Source organism: Lacerta agilis, chromosome 2 (assembly GCF_009819535.1).
Source record: "Lacerta agilis isolate rLacAgi1 chromosome 2, rLacAgi1.pri, whole genome shotgun sequence".
NCBI lineage: Eukaryota > Metazoa > Chordata > Lepidosauria > Squamata > Lacertidae > Lacerta > Lacerta agilis.
In genome coordinates this window covers 25,816,963-25,835,752 of record NC_046313.1, presented here as the reverse complement: position 1 = coordinate 25,835,752, position 18,790 = coordinate 25,816,963, and the positions used below count along the sequence as shown (strand labels likewise).

Genomic DNA, 18,790 nt, shown 5'->3' with positions numbered 1-18,790 from the left:
TAAGACAGCTACTTTGAGATCTTTTATAGAATGTCCTGGGAGATTGAAGTGTTCTCCTACTGGTTTCTCTGTCTTGTGATTCCTGATATCAGATTTATGTCCATTTATCCTTTGGCGTAGGGTTTGGCCTGTTTGTCCAATATAGAGAGCTGAAGGGCACTGTTGGCATTTGATTGCATACACAATGTTGGAAGATGAGCAATTAAATAGTCCTGAGATGGTGTGTTTGATGTTGTTGGGACCAGTAATGGTGTTATCCGGGTTTATGTGGCAGCAAAGTTGGCATCTGGGTTTATTGCAGGCTCTGGTACCAGTGTCCATGTTGAGTCCTGTTTTTGTATTATTGTGGGTGAGGAGCTGTTTGAGATTGGGTGGCTGTTTGTATGCGATGAAGGGTCTTCCTCCCAGAGCTTGAGAAAGAGAACTGTCGTCAACAGGTTTTCCACACTTATCAGCCTATCACCCATTCCCACCACCCTTCTGAGTAATACCCCTCCCCACTCCCCCACTATATTTAATTTCAGATGTAACTGTCAGCTCATTCGGGGGCACTGCTGCACATAGGGGCTTGCATTTATTGCTCATTTTTTAAAAAATGGAAGCTTCTTATCCTCAAGTCTCTACCCATGGGCAGGTCCCAGGACAGCACTAACACTGCAGGGCCCTTGTAAGCAGCTGCAGCTACAGTAGTGGGAGCTGTGAGTTAAAGGACATTTTCGTATCGACTTTGTTAAGGCTGCAGTCTGATTCTCATTACCGGGACCATGGGTGTAGCAGGGGTGGGGGTGGGCAGCTGTCCCTCCCCATCAAAGTAAGTACATAAAAATACTAAAAGTAGAAATTGTAGAAAGATTCAGACAGATTTTTCTGAGCGCTTGAGGTCTAAAAATAAACTAATTTGAAACAACTGCTGTTGAGACATTTCATTCCGAATCTGCTAGACGGAACCAGACGGAGGATGATGACAGGTAGGAGTCATGCCCCAATACCCAACATAAATCCTGGCTACGCCCATGCCAGGAACCAAGTCCCACTGAATGTAGTTGGGCCTACTTCTGAGTAGGCATGTAAGACTTGCTCTGTATGTGTGATTTCCATTTGGTGTGCCGGCTTAAATGCCTCAAGCACAGCCAAGAACACCTGGGTGCATGGGCTTCTGCAGAGAGGGGCAGCTGCCCCCCCCCATCAATAAAAATCAATAAAAATACATAGCTAACTGAGGTTCTGCTCCCCCCCCCCCAACAAAAGGCCTGCCCCCCTAACCAAAATCCTAGCTAAACCCATGCCTGCGTGAATCTAGTAAACTCAATTCCCCAACCAAGCTGAACAGCCTCTTGATCCCAAACTAAGAAGGGCCATCCAGGTTTTCTCCAACAGACCTAGAAACAACGTGCGCTTCTGCCTTCAACTCAGAATACTTCAGCTTGTATCAATCATCCCTTGCTGGCTTCCATCAGCATCAGATTCAGCTTATGACATTGCAGTCATATGAATCCACCAGGGCATGCAGAATTCAGCCCAAACTTGACTTTTTTTACATTGCTGCTAGTTCAATTTAAGCAGCAGCGGCGGTTGGTTGGTGGGGGAGTTTGCTGTGGTGCATGAACAACAGATCCCTGCGTAACACTGAGTAGTGACTTGCTGGCAAACTCACGTGACCACCTTAGCACAAGCTGGTGCAGTTGTAACTCTTTTACAGGTTGACTTTCCTATCTATTCAGTGTACGGTTGTGATAGTACAAGTTCATTTTTTGCCACATTTGCTCTGGGATAGATGGTATGAAGTAACTGCTCAGCTTCTGAGTAAAGAGCATGGGGTGGAAAAGCACATGGCACATACACACAGAGGAGTTAGGGTCGAGAGCCAGGCCAGCCATAAAAATCACTGGGTCCCTCATTGCCATTTGATGAGATGTTTCGCTTCCTGTAAATATTTAGGACTGGTAGACAATTGCTCAAAGTTCAGCCCATGTCCTCTTTCTGGTTTGGCAAGGCAGGCCTGTTTCTGTAGTACCTTGTACACAACACAACATAAAGTTTCACCGCAGAGGATAGAAACCCCAAGTATAAGGTGATCTGTAGCTACTACATATGATAGGTATGTACTGCCTGCAGTGCCAGACACAGCATCCCTCTGAACACCAGTGGGCTGGGCCTCACAAGTGGGGAGAATGCTTTTGTGCTCATGTCCTGCTTTCCACAGACATCTGGCTGGCCACTGTGAGAACAGGATGCTGGACTAGATGGGCCTTTTTCCTGATCCAGCAAGGCTCTTCTTTTGTTCCTGCATAGTCCTTAGAATTGTCGCTGCACCGTAAATGAATGTGTGAACAAGGGCACTTGGGGACAACATGACAATGACTTTGGGGGTTCCTTCAGGCTTAGGTATTAGAATAAATTGGATCGAGGTTACATAGGTGCCATACTTTAAAATCACAATTACTATTACCACACACACACACCCCAAAAGAAAAAAAACAATTCTGGGAACAGTAGTTTGTTAAAGGTCCTGAGAATTGTAGCTCCGTCAGGGCTAAACTATACTTCCCAGGATGTGTGTTTGTCTGTCTGTGTGCGCTTTAAATGTATGAGTGTGTCACCATACCATTAAGGGCACTTCCCCTTTGGGTTTAAGGAAGGAGGATTAAGGAGACCAGCTTCAGTAGGAGAGGGAAATAACTACTGTCGAAACACACCATTGTATTTAATACTTACTGGTGAATCTTTCCTGGAGTGGTACGTGGAACCAAACTCATCTCTGACTAACTTGCAAGACTGAGCATCATGAGAAGGTGTAGAAACTGGAATAATCTTTTCAGTTCCGACACTAGAAAGCTTCCTGGTCTTGTTCCACCTTCCATGAAAAGCGGGGCAATCACCACACTGTTGTATTTACTCTGACTGAGAGGTGACACAAGGAGAGGGGACCATTCGTCATTCATTCTGTTCCACGGCACTAGCCTCTGAGCAGTGTGAGACTCCAGAGGTTCCATGCCCAATACTCAGGGTTTGGTTTCCTTCGAATGAGGGGCAGTAGAGGCTGTGGTATCTTTATGATACATGGTTTATTTACACACATGTACAACCTGAGCCTACAATGGAGGGCCTCACAGGATTAACGGGTCAGGAGGTCTTGCTTTTCCCATAGCCACAGCCTTGGATTTCAACAGAAATGAAGCATGGCTGTTGCTCTCAGGGCATCCACCTGCTTCCAGCCCAGCTCACAAACATCCTCTCTTGCTGTTGTCCTCCTCACTACCAGCCAGGTGATGGAGGGAGCCCACCTATTTGCCCCTTTGGCACAGAGCAACTTCCTTTCCTTTACTTAGGGGCCATTGTGGCCCTTGCCTGGCCAATTCAGCAATGGGATCCTCAATTAGATTTTAACCCTTGCCGGGTCCAGGAATTAGAAGGGACTCGGCAGGCACCATACAGCCTAACTCATCGTAACTCACAACACTACTTTGCTCTTCGACAGATAACAGGGAAGTGTCACTTTGTAGCGCGGCATGAATGGGTAAACTGTGGCTCTCCAGATGCTGCTGTACCACAACTCCCATCATCCCTGACCGTTGGCCGTGCTGGAAGGAATCCCACAACATCTGGAGGGCGACAGGCTCTCTTTCTGTTTCTGTGCCTGACCCATTGAGGCTTCTAAATTTGGCTGCTACTGTAAAACACGTTAATAAGCAATAATGTTTTTCACCTGGGCTCTCACTGCATCCACCCTTTTAGATCAAATCCACATGGACGAGCCTCCCCACCTTACATTGAGCGCTTCTTAAGCCTTCCTACATTCCACTTGAACTGTGCCTTTGGCTCAGCGGCAAATGGACAGCCCCAGAATGCACAGAAGTATTTTGTTTGTGCCAACAAAGGAGATAGTGCGCCTCAGCCAGGACTCCTCAAAACTAGTTTCTCTGCTTTGCTTTTCTCCCCCGGGCCATGAGAAAAATCCAGACGAAAGGTTTGTGTGCTCATGTACACACACACACACACACACAGTCACACTGTGTCAGATTAGCTCTGCATGAGCCAACTGCACACTCCCACTGGAACAAACTCCATGCCGCTTGTATAATTTGCAGCAATTGCGCTGGCTAACCACAAGAATTTGCTCTACAAAAGGTCTGCAAGGAGGTGGGCCATTTCTGCCTAATTCCCTCCAGGTGCCACTCAAATTCTTGCATCTCAAGATCAGCAGGTCCTGGGTTCTTTTTTGCATATATGTGAGTACACCCTCTCTTATAGTTCTAAACTTACAACACACCGGAGAGTGAGGAAGACCATCCTAATTTGATGACAAAAGGATATAAATCCTTTGATCAACCTATAATATATTTTAAGTTACTGTACATGATTCTCTCCCCTCCCAAAATTGCTTGCCTTCTTCTATATTCCTTAAAATCCAAGTGGATTTGCAATAGTTTTGTTATGTGACAACACCAATGACTGGTACATATGAAGTGTGTTGCACTAGTGTTTTCCACAGTGTTGTAGTTTATGTACTTTCATACACAAACTACAATACGTGGGTGGCGCTGTGGTCTAAACCACTGAGCCTTTTGGGCTTGCCGATCAGAAGGTCGGCGGTTCGAATCCCCGCGACGGAGTGAGCTCCCATGGCTCTGTCCTGCCAACCTAGCAGTTTGAAAGCATGCCGTGGTATTTATCTATGCAAGTAGATAAATACCACGGCGGTGGGAAGGTGAACGGCATTTCCGTGCACTCTGGTTTCCGTCACAGTGACCTGTTGTACCAGAAGTGGTTTAGTCATGCTGGCCGCATGACCCAGAAAGCTGTCTGTGGACAAACACTGGCTCCTTCGGCCTGAAAGTGAGATGAGCACCGCAACCTCATAGTCGCCTTTGACTAGACTTAAATGTCCAGGGGTCCTTCACCTTACTTTCACACACATGTCTGGAAACTATGGCCCAATCAGAGTTACCAGCATTTAAAGATGTGTGAACATGGATTATTAAATACACACGTACTCACAAGTGTTTCTTTCACATGGCCGAGGGACACCACAACCATAGTACTGGTGACCATGCAATAGTTCTAGTTGCTACTTAATGCTTATAGCTGTCCTTAATGACAAGGCAAAACCTGGTGATATTCTGCAGTTTGGAACATTTTAATATGCTGGGACGTAGTCTTGAGCTGAAATTTTGTACAATACCCTGCTATAGTTCTTGCAAACAATACCTGGGAAAGCTTTCATTGCTTCTGTCCCCACAACAACATATATTGATTTGCCCATCAGCAGCAAGTAGGACCTCACAGCTTTCCTTCCTTCCTCCCTCCTCCACTCCCAACAAATCAGATTAACAGAATTGGCTACAAGGGCCAATTCACACTTTCCCCTTTTTAACTTGGGTACAAAAAGTACCTGGATTTAAATGGCTACTTGCAAAAGGGATTGCTTGCTGATATGCAGCGCAGATGATCAATTGAAATTCCCTCTGCTGGAGCTAATGGTGTTCTTAAAACTGTAAGTGCATGGAGTTGTCAAGCCCAGACTTTGAGAAAGCTTCTGCACCTTTATAATGTGCTTTAAACATTCGCCTAGTATGGGCCTTACTATTACACACACAGCAGCTCTCATTACTGCAGCACTATCTGTTTTATGAGACTCTTAAGGGAACAGAAACCCACCCAGAGTCTGAATCTGGCAACCCTGCCAGAGCAGCATCATGACACAGATTCAGAATAAATACAGTTGACACCTCTGTTGTGGTTTCCTAGCAGGGCTTTGTGCCTTCAGCAGCTAGAAGACGACATAAAATGAGTGGGGAAGCCTTTCTTCTTCATTGTGGCCTCCACCTGTTTGACTGCCTATTTTGCAGGTGCTGAACGCCAGAAAAAAGGCGATCACCACTCTCTGAAAATTAGAGGGTTAATTGGTTTTAAACCTGCTACCCAGAGTGCACTTAAAATATACTTCCCTTCCCTAGTTACCCCAACCTGCTTTCCAGATACTTCAGTTCCTTTTTGTTTTGCGCAACATACTGAGGTTTCTCTATTACTCCTGGACCAACAAGTAAGTAGAGCGTGAGGATGGAGAGGAAATGAGCTGAACTGAAGCAACAACTCCAAAGTGAGGTGCTCTTCCTCTCTGGGAGAGCACAGGGATGGCGTTTCTATTAGTGGCAAAGTTGTGTAATTATAGCAGCTGGAATGAATGGCTTGACAGATTGAGATGGTAGTCACAGCTGGAGCAATCTTCTTGGCTTCTTTCACTCTTCTTGGTCTCCTCCGAAGAGCTGAACTTCTCTCAGAAAGCGTGGGCCATCTTTTTAAGACAGAGGGCCAAATTCCTTCATGAACAACCTACCTGGGGCCCATCTGCTAGTAGTGGGCAGGGCTAGAGGCAAAGAGAGGCCATGGAGCAACGAAACAACTTGTTTTCTTTGTGCTGTAGGCCCTGCAAAAGTAAGAGGTTTCTGCGGTGTGTGCATCTCTTCATCGCACAACCAGGCGAGCCAAAGGTAGGAGGACCACATTTCAAGAATACATTTCAGCAAAGCAAAAGCATGTGAGAATGTGGAGTGGCTATGTCACAAGGGATGACTTTGACTATGTCTATAGGAGCAGAAAGAAGGCTGATTGCCAAGGAATTGATGCTTTTGAATTATGGTGCTGGAGGAGACTCTTGAGAGTCCCATGGACTGCAGGAAGATTAAACCTATCCATTCTGAAGGAAATCAGCCCTGATTGCTCACTGGAAGGACAGATCCTGAAACTGAGGCTCCAATACTTTGGCCACCTCATGAGAAGAGAAGACTCCCTGGAAAAGACCCTGATGCTGGGAAAGATTGAGGGCACAAGGAGAAGGGGACGACAGAAGACGAGATGGTTGGACGGTGTTCTCAAGGCTACCAACATGAGTCTGACCAAACTGCGGGAGGCAGTGAAAGACAGGCGTGCCTGGCGAGCTCTGGTCCATGGGTCACGAAAAGTCGGACACAACTGAACGACTGAACAACAACATAGGAGCAGACAGAGTAGCCTGGAGGAGGGGGTGGGTGTCACATATTTTGGGCCTCAGCCTCAGGTTGCCCACTGGTTGAAAATACAGGGTTTGTCTAGGCCAGGGGTCAGCAAACTTTTTCAGCAGGGGTGGGGTCAGTCCACTGTCCCTCAGACCTTGTGGGGGGCTGGACTATTTGGGGGGGGATGAACAAATTCTTATGCCCCACAAATAACCCAGAGATGCATTTTAAATAAAAGCATACATTCTACTCATATAAAAACACAGATTCCTGGACCGTCCACGGGCCAGACTGAGAAGGCGTTTGGGTCGGATTCGGCCCCAGGGCCTTAGTTTGCCTACCCATGGTCTAGGCTGTACCTGAGCTTCTTAAGAACAAATATTAACATTTCTTGTCCTTGGTTACCCCAATTGTGTGCTGGGGGCGGGGTGGAGCGGGGGTGGAGCTCTATCCTGCCTGTGTTTGTTTCCATTTTTGCCATGGTTACCAGCTGATAGTAAAAAAAAAAAAGCCTAACCTGCTTTGTGTGCCTTTAATAGCCGCTTGATCTACTGAAGTGAGGAGGAGAAGCTTTTCACAGAGGGGCACTATAATCTGCTAGTGTCTGTGGATCAAGCTGCTGTTCAAGGCGCAGGAGCTACTAAAACTGTTAGCAGTTCTAATTAGCAAATAGGTGATTATGCTGTGTAGCTTTAATCTGCTTTTGCTTACACAGAAGGGAAGAGAGACATGGTAGGTACTGAAGCTGCAGCTTCCAAGCACTGCAAATACTGCTCTGCCTCCCTCACCCCACCTCCATACCTGAGATTTCTCCAGGTATTTCCCACATATTTTCAAAGTTTACAGGAAACCCCCCCTTCCTTTCCACCCACCCCTTGCAAGGAAAGAAGAGAATCTTAGAATGCTGAATGTTGTGACTTGCTAGGTGCGGTTGTAGGTTGTATACACAGCACAGGAGGTTGTCTGCAGTCGCACCTTTGTAGTTCTGAGGGGTGGAAACTGCCTTTGTAAGAATGAATTGTTAAATGGGCCCACTTTCTAGGTATGATCACCCAGAATGTGCCTTCAGACAGTCACTATTTTGTGGGAGAGATTCAAGCGCATCCACAGAATTTAGGTTTACTCAGTTGAAGTGGATTGCAGTGTTTTGTAGGCCTGGCACAACAACAACAAAAAAAAAACACAACAATATGTTTTAGAGTCAGGGAAAGTGACAGAGACACACACTTTAAAAAGTGTGGGATGAATGAACAGTCAGCAGCCAGACATATAAGCAGCCTGAAAGATGAAAGCTCATTGTTTCATAATTTATAACATTCCTGCAAACAGATCAGAATGAATGCTCAGTAAAGACTGGGCATAGTCTAACCTCTGTGTAAGCAAACCAGGATACATGCTCAAAAAACTGGCTGTCTGGAGGAGCCCTTGGTCATCTGTTATACTCTATGCCAGGCATCCCCAAACTCGGCCTTCCAGATGTTTTGGGACTACAGCTCCCATCACACCTAGCTAACAGGACCAGTGGTCAGGGATGATGGGAGTTGTAGTCCCAAAACATCTGGAGGGTCAAGTTTGGGGATGCCTGCTCTATGCTCTACTGCAGGATGACCTAGGTAAGCATCTCCCAAGCCAGCCAGGGACTGTGGGGGACAACAGACAAAGTCCTTGGTGTCAAGCTCTTTCTGCCTTATTAGGGGCAGATGCCAGTGTTTCTTGCATGAATAATTAAGCCTGCCTTATTCCTGATTGCTATGCAATATTAAAAACTAATTGCCACCAGCCTCTTTTGTCACTGCTACCTGATTAAATGTATTTTATTGATCAGAGTGGCTTGTGACTGCCATTATTTTGTGGCCTCCAACCACTGGCAGGAGGTGTCATTTGTCTTGATCGCGGAGCCTATTGTGTAGCTTGTACCTGCTGGGAACTGTACCCACTTGCCCAAATCTGCAAGAAAACAGGAGCCTCATCTCCCAGGGTTGGCCAATACTGGGAGGGTACAAAAAGCCCTCCTCTCTCTCTCCCACCTGCTAAAAAATGGCTGCCACAGGAAGCAACCATCTCTGTCAGCCTGGAACTTGCCACCCTCCGCGGTGCAATGGAAATAAGATTGCCAGCTGATCCCCACTCCCAAGCAGGGTTCTTCTGCTTATTAACAGCCACATGATAGAAATTCAACATCAGAAGCTATCCACATCATGGTAATACAGCAGTGGGGCTTCTGCTCCTGTGACCCGCCCACCCCTTTATTGGGTGTTTTTCATACAGCTGTTAAAAGCAATGAAGCCCTATTGCGCACCAAATGTGGCAAAGCTTCTGCAGGATCAAGTTGACCGAGAGGGACATTGCACCTGTGTGTGTTGTGTCTGCCTTTATGTGTCGGTGAAACAGAGGAGTCCCAAAAGTGTGGTGCTGGCTGAAACCTTGAGATTTCATCCTTTAGCTTCAGTTCAGTTGTAGGCGCAGCTTCTCTAGGCTGTTCCTCCTCTGATCCTTTTGGGCGTCTGCCTGCCTGCTACCACAAGCAAGCAAGAGTTCCACAGAAAAGGTAAACTAGGTGTGAAGACCAAAGGAACAGGGAAGGAAGGGGCGGAAGAACCGCTGCATTTTTCTGGTTTTTGTTGGTTCAAGAAAAAAATAAGTATATAGAAAGGAGAATTCCTGGATGCCAAGATTCAAGTTCAGGGCAAGTACCCTTTGGTGAGAGAACCCTAGCGAAGATTTAAAACCACAAAACATGCAGCAAAGTTAAGCATGGAAATATAGGTTGTTGGACTTGTGAATTCCAAAACTTCCCTCTTCCCCTAGCACAGAAAAAGACCACATTTGCTAAGTTTAAAATGGTTTACTTGCAAATTCTCCAAATACAGGTGGGTAGCCGTGCTGGTCTGCCATAGTCGAAACAAAATAGAAAATTCTTTCCAGTAGCACCTTAGAGACCAACTAAGTTTGTTCTTGGTATGAGCTTTCGTGTGCATGCACACTTCTTCAGAAGGTCAGCTTCACATGTTTTTTCATATAGCATTCAGAAAAGGTAGCACAAGCAGTAAAACCTGGCTTAGTTACAGTGGTGAAAGTTTCCAAATTATTGGTATGGGAACTAAAGAGTGGCTTGTGAGAGCCATGTGGTCTGAACTGGAGCAACCAGCTCAAGCCTCTTTATATGCTGAGCTTATCAGGTCGACAGGAGGTTGCACAATAGGCTTGCTTACCCATTTCCTCCCAAGGTAAGAGGAAGTCACCTCGCTAAGTCTGGCAGGGCAGCTTGCTGTATGTTATTAACCCCTTTGTGCATTAATTAGACTTAAGTATGTTGGTTAGTTTTAAAGCTAAAATGCAGTCTGGCAAACTTAGATTGACATTAATCAACCCACTACAGTGCCCAAGTCCTCCTTCAAACACTCTCTCTGTGTGTTTTGCAGGTCTCTGGTGCTTATAACACCTGCATGGAACTGGGTTATCTCAAGAACCCTTTGCTCCTATATTGGGGGCAAGGAACATTTTTTAAGGCCTGAGGAAAAAATATAATTGGAGCAATATATGCAACTCTTACCTTTGTACAGCAGGCTGCATTGTGGCCATACAAAAGCAAGACGTTTTCACATGCACATCTCTTCACCTTCCATCTAGGCAAGCAATTGTTCCAAGAACACATCCCAGCCAGGCAAAAGCAGTTGATGATGGTGTGAAGCAAGGGCTGTGGCCTGGGAATAATCCTGAGGGGTCAATGGAGAGGCCTGGGCAGCTGCATTTGCTCTCTAGGCAATAATATCCTCCCGTATAATATGAACCTGACCGGGCATTAAGGTCAGCATCAGATGACATGTTTTCCATACGGCCATTACAATACACCTGATAGGTGATTTCAGGAGGCAGGGACTTTTTGTTGCCAGCCCCAAAGTTATGGGACGTCTTCCCTATGGAGCTCTGCAAGCTTCCCATTATTTCTTTTTAGCCACTGAACACTTAAAAACCCCAACAATTCTGTAGACTTTTAATTTTCAAATAATATTGTGCTTTTAGGGATTTTAAGCTTGGCTGTTTTCAACTCGTTTGATTTATAAATGCTGCTGTTTTAGTGTTGTACGTTATTTTTAATTTAATTTTTTTAAAATGTAATTCCCCTGCAATCTGTTTTAAATGCCTTTTTAGAAAAGCAGGATAAATAATAATGCAAAAAAATATTGTCGAACAAAAATTTCGCTTTTCTCTCCTGAATCTTTGCTTATCGCACAGCTGTTCAATACTTGGGGCACTGCCAAAATCAGTCAGGCAGCCAGTCTCCTCCTCTTTCTGCTGTATCCTCTGCCAGTTTACTGAGAAGTATATGCACCACGATATTTAATGGGACTTACAGGTGTCCCTAGGACTGAAACCTTAACCACTGAGGCCTTAATCATCCACTGCATTTACTGTGAGGGAGCTTTCCTAGCACCAGCAGGAACATGAAAGTGAGCGCTGTCCCTGAAGCGTGGCCATACAGCACCTACAAGAGAGAAGAGGGTTCAGCCCTGCCCTCCTTTTTTCCTGGGTCTCCTGCACTTTGTTAACAGCTGTATAGCAAGCAGAAATTCGGAGGGATGAACAGATTTACTGAACAAGGCAATTCTACTACATGGAGCGTTCAGGGGAGCCAGGAATAAAGTTCTTCCGAAGGGCGGTTGGATCAGTTTGGAACCAAACAGGGCATGGAAAACCTGTGATCAGGTTGTTTAATCTTTTTTTTTACATTTCAAAGCAGATGCAGGGATCTGCAGTTTTGATCAGAACATCAGTGCTGAGTGTGTGTGTGTTTAACCCTCCCCTCGAGCTCTTTTCCTCATCTAATGTGCTTATCTCAAACTGTACTGTATCTGCGATTCACACCCACTCACCTCACCTACACAAAGTTAATGTCAACGTGGTGGTGGAGGAATTTAGATCAGGGGAAGCGATGGTGGAGTAAAAAATTAAAACGCCATCTCCCTCAACACATAAGCTGCTGGGTGCTCAGATTCTGTTAGCAGAGCAGTTTTAAAGTTGTTGTTGTTTATTTAAATCAGGATCCCATCATGGATTTTCCCCATCCCATCTATTTTGGTGCAATGCTCAAGCGTCTTCCAGGAACCTGTTCACATGCAGATGAGAAGAGGTAAGCCTTATTTCTGTGCAGCTTGTTATATGTTGTTGTTGTTGTTCAGTCGTTCAGTCGTGTCCGACCCTTCGTGACCCCATGGACCAGAGCACGCCAGGCACACCTATCCTTCACTGCCTCTCGCAGTTTGGCCAAACTCATGTTAGTAGCTTCGAGAACACTGTCCAACCATCTCATCCTCTGTCGTCCCCTTCTCCTTGTGCCCTCCATCTTTCCCAACATCAGGGTCTTTTCTAGGGAGTCTTCTCTTCTCATGAGGTGGCCAAAGTACTGGAGCCTCAACTTCAGGATCTGTCCTTCTAGTGAGCACTCAGGGCTGATTTCTTTGAGAATGGATAGGTTTGATCTTCTTGCAGTCCATGGGACTCTCAAGAGTCTCCTCCAGCACCATATAGTGGGGTACAAAGGCCATCTACCATTTGCACAAAAGGGACGGGAGAACTTTTGCTTTGTTACTCCATTCGTTTTGTTGCATTTGTCTCCCTGGCTCTCCCCCTTTCTCAGTAGTTATTTTTGGCCATTGCCCACGGTGGATGCTTCAAAAGATAACAGCAGCCCCGCTGGCTCAGACCAGAGGACCATGTGGCTCAGCACTGTTCCCGGAGTGGCCCATCGGGGCACTCACAAGCAGGATGCGACTGGAATCACACTTGCCCAGCATATTGCCTCTGATCCTGCAGGTCATATATTGTCATCACGACTGTGAGCCGCTGATAAATAACCTTATACTCCATGAATTTGCCTAACTCCATTTAAAGGTGTCCCAAGCTGCAGGCCATCACATCTTATAGTAGCATATTCCAAGGCTTAACCATCCCACCCGTAAAGGTTTATTGAATGTTCCTGGTTTCTAGTATTATGAGGGAGAAAAATTCTATTCACACCATGCAGTTATACACCTTTTGACATGTCTCCCCACTTACTCGTTATCCATCTAAACTGAAAAATCTCCAAACGTTGCAGCCTTTTCTTGAAGAGAAGTTGCTCCAACCCTCTCAGTCACTTTGGTTGTTCTTTCCTGCACCTTTTTCCAGCTCCAGTACTCCTTTGGATAGGCAGCAAACAGAACCGTACGCGCCATAAGCACTTACAAAATCATTACAATTATGGGCGGTTTTCAACTTTTCTTTCCAGGTCAGCCACCGCCAGTTCAAACACCCATCAGTTTCCATGAGAAGTTGGATATGCTGTCCCAATGTGCATCACATCACACTTAATTATATTGAACCACATTTACAATTGTAAAACTTATACATCCTGTTTGGAAGTATCATTTAGGAGCTCCCCCGTGACCCCTTTTCATTTTTGCACCCTGAATAATTTGGAAGTCATCACCAAATTATTGGCACACTTGTTTCCAGATCATTTATGAACTTAAAAATACTGTAGTCTTGATAGAGTTCTTTGGGAGACCGCACTTTCTACCTCTCTCTGTTTTTGTGACTGTCTACTTCTGTTCTTTTATTAGTTTACCAATCCATAAGAGGACCTGTCTTTTTATCCCAGGACCAATAAGTTTATTCAGAGGTTTTCAGTGAGGAACTTTATCGAATGTTCAAGTACATAATGTGTATTGGATCACCCCTGTCCACATGCTTATTGAAACTCTCAAAGAACAGATCCAAAACATCAGTAAGATAGGACTTACCTTTGCAGAAGCCATGTTGATTTTTCTTTCAGAAATATTCGTTCTTTGGTATGCTTGATAATTTTATCTTTAATAATGCTTTCCATCAATTTACCCAGAACAGACATTAAGCTAACAGGCCTGTAATTTTCTGGATCCCCCCTGAATCCTTTTAAAAATGGATGTTATGTTGGCCACTTTCCAGTACAGTACTCGGATATGAATGCTGATCCTGGAGACAAGCTAGGTATTTTTTGTTAGAAGATCAGCACTTTCACATTTTTAGAACTCTTGATGGAATACCATCTGGAACTGGTGATTTGTTAAAATGTTGGTAATTTGTCAATAAGCCTGGAACTTCATCTCTTCTCACCACTGTTCATCTTTACTGTGAGATACGCAGGGCAGATATCCATGCCTGAATTTACAATTTCTGGAGGTAAGTTTGAAGAACTAAGGTAGGAATTCAGGTAGGAAGGCAAGGAATTCACTCACCTGTTATGCAATCTGTGTTCTCTCCTTTAGCATACCTTTCACTTCCTTTTCATTCAGTGGTCCAGCTTGCCTCCCTACCCATGGATTATAATGTAAATATTCCTTAAATTGATAGTTTTTAGTGACAGCCTCCTCAGATTCATTTTCTTCATTCCTGTCACTTGCATTTCATAGGCCCAATTTTGCTTTCATTTGGGCAAGACTTCAGTTTTCTGAAGGACCCCTTCTTGTATCTTCAATAGCTTCTTTGACTCTGCTCATTAACCATGCAGGCATTCTTGGTAACATTCCTGAGCTGTGCCTATCTTAGCAGATCTTCTAGAGGTAGCCATTTTATTTTCTCACCATGCCACAGTTGTTGCATTATTCTGGTGTGTTGGAGGGTTAAAATGACTCAAGCCACTGTTTATTTATTTTTTGAGATGGCAACCATTGGTTCCTCACAAAATCAAGGGGTACTGCAGTCTCTGGGGCATGGTGATTAAATATAAGGATGGTGGCCATGAACAGCCATGAAAAGAGAGCTTTGCTGCCAATGTCACTAGAGAGATCCCCCTCCCCAATAAATAATGATTTGATCTTCTGTGCCTTTTAGTAATGGAATTGGACCCACGGAGCTCTGTTTAGCTCAGTTTTTCATTTACTCCAAAATGATTACACACCTACTGTAAAATAGCAGCGGTAAGGCTCTCCTGAAACCAATGGGGCAGTTAGGTAATCTGTAAACCCTGATGTGAAAAAAATAATCCCCAAATGTCTAGAACTGGCTTTGGTCATATATTTCTGAGCCCAATATCCGCCCCCTTGGGGAGAAAAGCGCAGAATGTTACAGTTTGAACTATTTTTTCCTCAGTTCTTCTCTTTTATAAAGCATCTAATGTGGCAAGCATGCCATTGAGAATAGAGAACGATGAAGGTTCTTGAGTAGTCAGGATGATCCAGAAAGCACAAAACACAAATTACGATATGTGATCTTCTAAAACACAGATTTGCTCTTGAGATTATTGGTTGCCTCTTGTTCAGCCAGAAATGAATAAAACTTGGGAGGGAGGACATGGCTGCTGCAGCAAATCTCAGCTCTGCTTACTTTCATAGGAACTTTCCATTTCACCTGCACAGCTTGTTCCAAAGCTCTATCTAGCACTTGGTGCAGGCTCTATACCCTCCACATATGGAGACAACTTGCACAGGATCGTTTGCAGAATAACTGAAAGCTTAAGTATAGCAGAAGATCTATACAAAGCTCTGGCTCCTGACCTCTCTTATCCCATGATCCCGATGTGTGACATGTGACTCACTGCACTGAAAAGAACACATTGAAAATATAGATATAGCTACATTAGCAGTCCCCCCAGGAGCTGAGTTTACCTCTCTTTTTTTGGATCTCTCTTTGGACTGCAAAAAAAAAGTTTGTCAAGCATCTGTCACAGAACTGGTGGGATGCAGCCAGCTTGCTGAGGCATAGGTTGTGCACTGTCTAGCCTATCCCATATTGCAAGCAGCAGCCATAAAACTTTCTCCGGGCTTTGTTTTGCACATCTTAACTTTACTGTAAAATTCATCTGCTATTATACTGTCCAGCTAACTTTGGTTGGGGGGGGGGGGTGTTCTCTCTAATTATTTTCTGGCGGAATGTTGCCTTTATAATTTCATGTACGATTATTTAAAAGATCACAAGTGCCGTTCGTTCTGTAACCCAAAGTGTCTGTTGCAAGGACGGCTCAAACAGGAACACGTCAACTCGATAATATCTATAGATCTGTGCAGGTAGGCGTAAGCCAAAGTATATTCAGCTCCCATGAGTGAAAGCTTCTGCTAAACGTTGTACAATGGATGCAGGTACCTAATTTATTACAAGCCCCATTGAAATGAATGAGATTTGCCCATGAGTGGATGCATGTGATGGGCCTGTCCCATTCATTCATTGCAGCAGGGCTTGCAGACAAAGCTCCTTTAATGAAATTATATCTTATGTGAAAGGGTCAAATGTCCGAAGAAGTCACAGGTAAGCTGTCTTATACAGCACCGAATCAGATCATTGTTAGGCACGCCCAACGGGTAGATCGTGATCTACCGATAGATCACTGGCTCCCCCCAAAGAAGCAGTTTTTAACTCTGTCACAGTGTCTTGGGAGTTGGCCACCCTTGTTAGCAGATAGGGTTTCTGATGAAGTTTCCCCAGCCTGAGCTGGAGATGCCAAGGAACAGACATTGGATCTTTTCCTTGCAAGGCGTGTGTTGCTTTACAGCTAAGCTGCGGACCTAAACCAAAGCTAGGAATATCCCCGACCCCGAGATACAGAGACCAGAATACTAGATCCTGATTTTATAATAATATATATAATCTTCTCTTTAACAGGAGCATATTAACATCCGCAGACATTGTCAGAATAATTATCATTAGAATAACAATAATAATAATAATAATAATAATTAATAATAATAAAAAAGGGTAGGAGGGGACGGGTGAGGGGAGTCTATAGTACACAGTCTTGTGAGGTCAGCATAGGCTTTCAGAGCCTGCGCTGCCACGGCCTTCAAGTGCCCCCTTCTGTATTTACATGCTTGCCTGGCATCCGCACCCCCAGCTAAGCTGGAGGGAAAACAGTGCATCGAACACAAAATAAAACCCATCAAATAGCCCCCTTACCCTCCCACCCCAGTAAAACCTGCCTCCTTTTTTTTTTGTCTCATTTGCTTCTTTTTCCATAAAACTTCCCATCAGAAATACACTATTTACACACGAAATAAATAGAGCGGTAACCTGATTTGTGTTTGGCCTGTGGCAAACAGTCAGAGGTACTAGGGAAAGTATGGCTTGGATTCAAATCTGTACAGAGCCGTGTGGGGAGCCGGGATCAGCCTGCAACCCCGGGGCATGGCAAAGCCGGGAACCTTGCATATTTCAGGGCCTTGCATCCAACGGGGCAGGAAACGGTGAGAGGAGACTTGCCACTGTCCCTTGGCCCTCCTATCCACCCCACCCCCCGCCAGCCGTTTTCCGGCCCTGGAGCAGTGGTTGCATCCCGCAGTCTCAGCATAAGATGGGCACGCCGTCTGCAGTCACGAGCCGGCCTGTGGTGGGGTCGTAGCTCCCTGCCAGGTAGTAGAGGTCTTGTCGGTCCTGGTATTTCTTGCTGCGCGTCAGCTGCTCGTAGTGTTCGCGTTCTACCACCTGGCATTTGTGCGAGATGGTTTGGACGTCGTTCTCATCCTCGTGGCACGACTGGTACAGCGCGTTCTGCAAGAAGGCCACATGTCAAAATACTGCACCCCGGCATTGTGTTTTTTTGCAAACAAAAGGGCTGAGGCGGACCCCAGGACCAAGTCCCCTGCGAAGAATTGTTGTTTGCCAGTCTGCAAGCACCTGGCATTGTGGGAATTTTCAGCTCAAAGCAACAAGGAGATATGCAAAGCTGGGGTGCACACATTCCAGAAATCTCCCTCTCTGTGGTAGCATTAGCCAATTAAATTACAGTGGTAACTTGGTTCTCGAACATAATCCGTTCCGGGAGTCCATTCAACTCCTGACCAAGGTGCGGCTTCCGACAGGCTGCAGGAGAATCTTGCACTCAAGTGGAAGCCGTGTTGGATGTTCAGCTTCCGAAAAATGTTCGCAAACCAGAACACTTACTTCCGGGATTGCGGTGTTCGGGAGCCGATTTGTTTGACACCTAAGCCATTTGAGAACCAAGGTACCACTGAATGGGGCAAGTTCAACCAGCCTCCCCAGAACTTACTGGCCATGGTGCTTGCTGGCCCTCCACTCCTGGCTGCACATGGGACAGCAGGTGATCTCCCAGTGGATCCCTAACTACCAGCAGCCCACCCTTACTTTAGTTCAGAGCATGCTTTGTGTTGCTTCGTATTAACTGTAGAGTTGGCACGGGCCACGAGCATCATATAGACAAAACCCCCTGCAATGTAGCAGTCTTTTGCCCAACACGGGGCTCGATCCCACAGCCCTGAGATCAAGAGTTTTTACGCTCTTACCAACTGAGCTATCCCAGGTACTACTAGTTCAGCCACACCCTGTGCCCCCCTCACCCTCCTTCCCCCCCCCCACCTAAGTTCACTTCCGGCACTTTCTGGCCTCTCACCTTGCCATCACTGTGCCGCTTGCCCAGCTTGGTCTCCTCAGGATGGTAGAACCACTTTACTTTGACAACCATGTTGCTGCCCCAGGATTCCCACATGCTCTCAATGCGGCCGATGTATGGCAGATGGGGTCGCCCGGCTGACAGGAAGACAGCACAGTCACCGATGCGCAGAGTCTCCTTGCCCCGTACAATTGCCTTGTAGAACAATTTCCGTGCTTTCCCCTTCATGCCACGACGCTGCAGGGAAGGGCAGAGCATGCTAAGGCACAGTAAACAGGGGCCTGCGTGTCGCATAGGGTCCCCACCACCACCACCCCGCCTTCCTACAGGCCCTGATGGGGTTCTGCCACCTAAGGGATTCTGACTGTTGCCACGGAAACAGAGCCCTGAGTGTCAACAGCAGAAGATTCCCTCTGCAGCCTGTAGCAACGGAGCGTAA

General features: G+C 45.7%; 1 protein-coding gene and 1 long non-coding RNA gene across 8 annotated transcripts in view; one reads left to right on the top strand and one right to left on the bottom strand.

The window, feature by feature from the left end:
* Positions 1-5,445: 5,445 nt before the first annotated feature.
* LOC117042896 lies at positions 5,446-12,076 on the top strand. The gene is made up of 3 exons (XR_004426103.1): positions 5,446-6,043; positions 6,425-6,491; positions 12,038-12,076. It is a non-coding gene; the product is annotated as an uncharacterized LOC117042896 (long non-coding RNA).
* A 4,486-nt stretch (positions 12,077-16,562) lies between these two features.
* The window catches only part of BAHCC1 (BAH domain and coiled-coil containing 1), a 112,921-nt gene continuing 110,693 nt past the window's right edge, over positions 16,563-18,790 (bottom strand). For 6 of the 7 annotated variants that reach the window (XM_033138973.1, XM_033138972.1, XM_033138976.1 and 3 more), the window contains 2 exons: positions 18,352-18,588; positions 16,563-17,492 (listed from right to left, as the gene is read on the bottom strand). In XM_033138973.1, coding sequence (XP_032994864.1) covers positions 17,286-17,492; positions 18,352-18,588 — 444 coding nt within the window. In that variant the 3' untranslated portion in view covers positions 16,563-17,285. The remainder of the gene's footprint in view (positions 17,493-18,351; positions 18,589-18,790) is intronic. The other variant, XR_004425903.1, reaches the window with a different exon arrangement.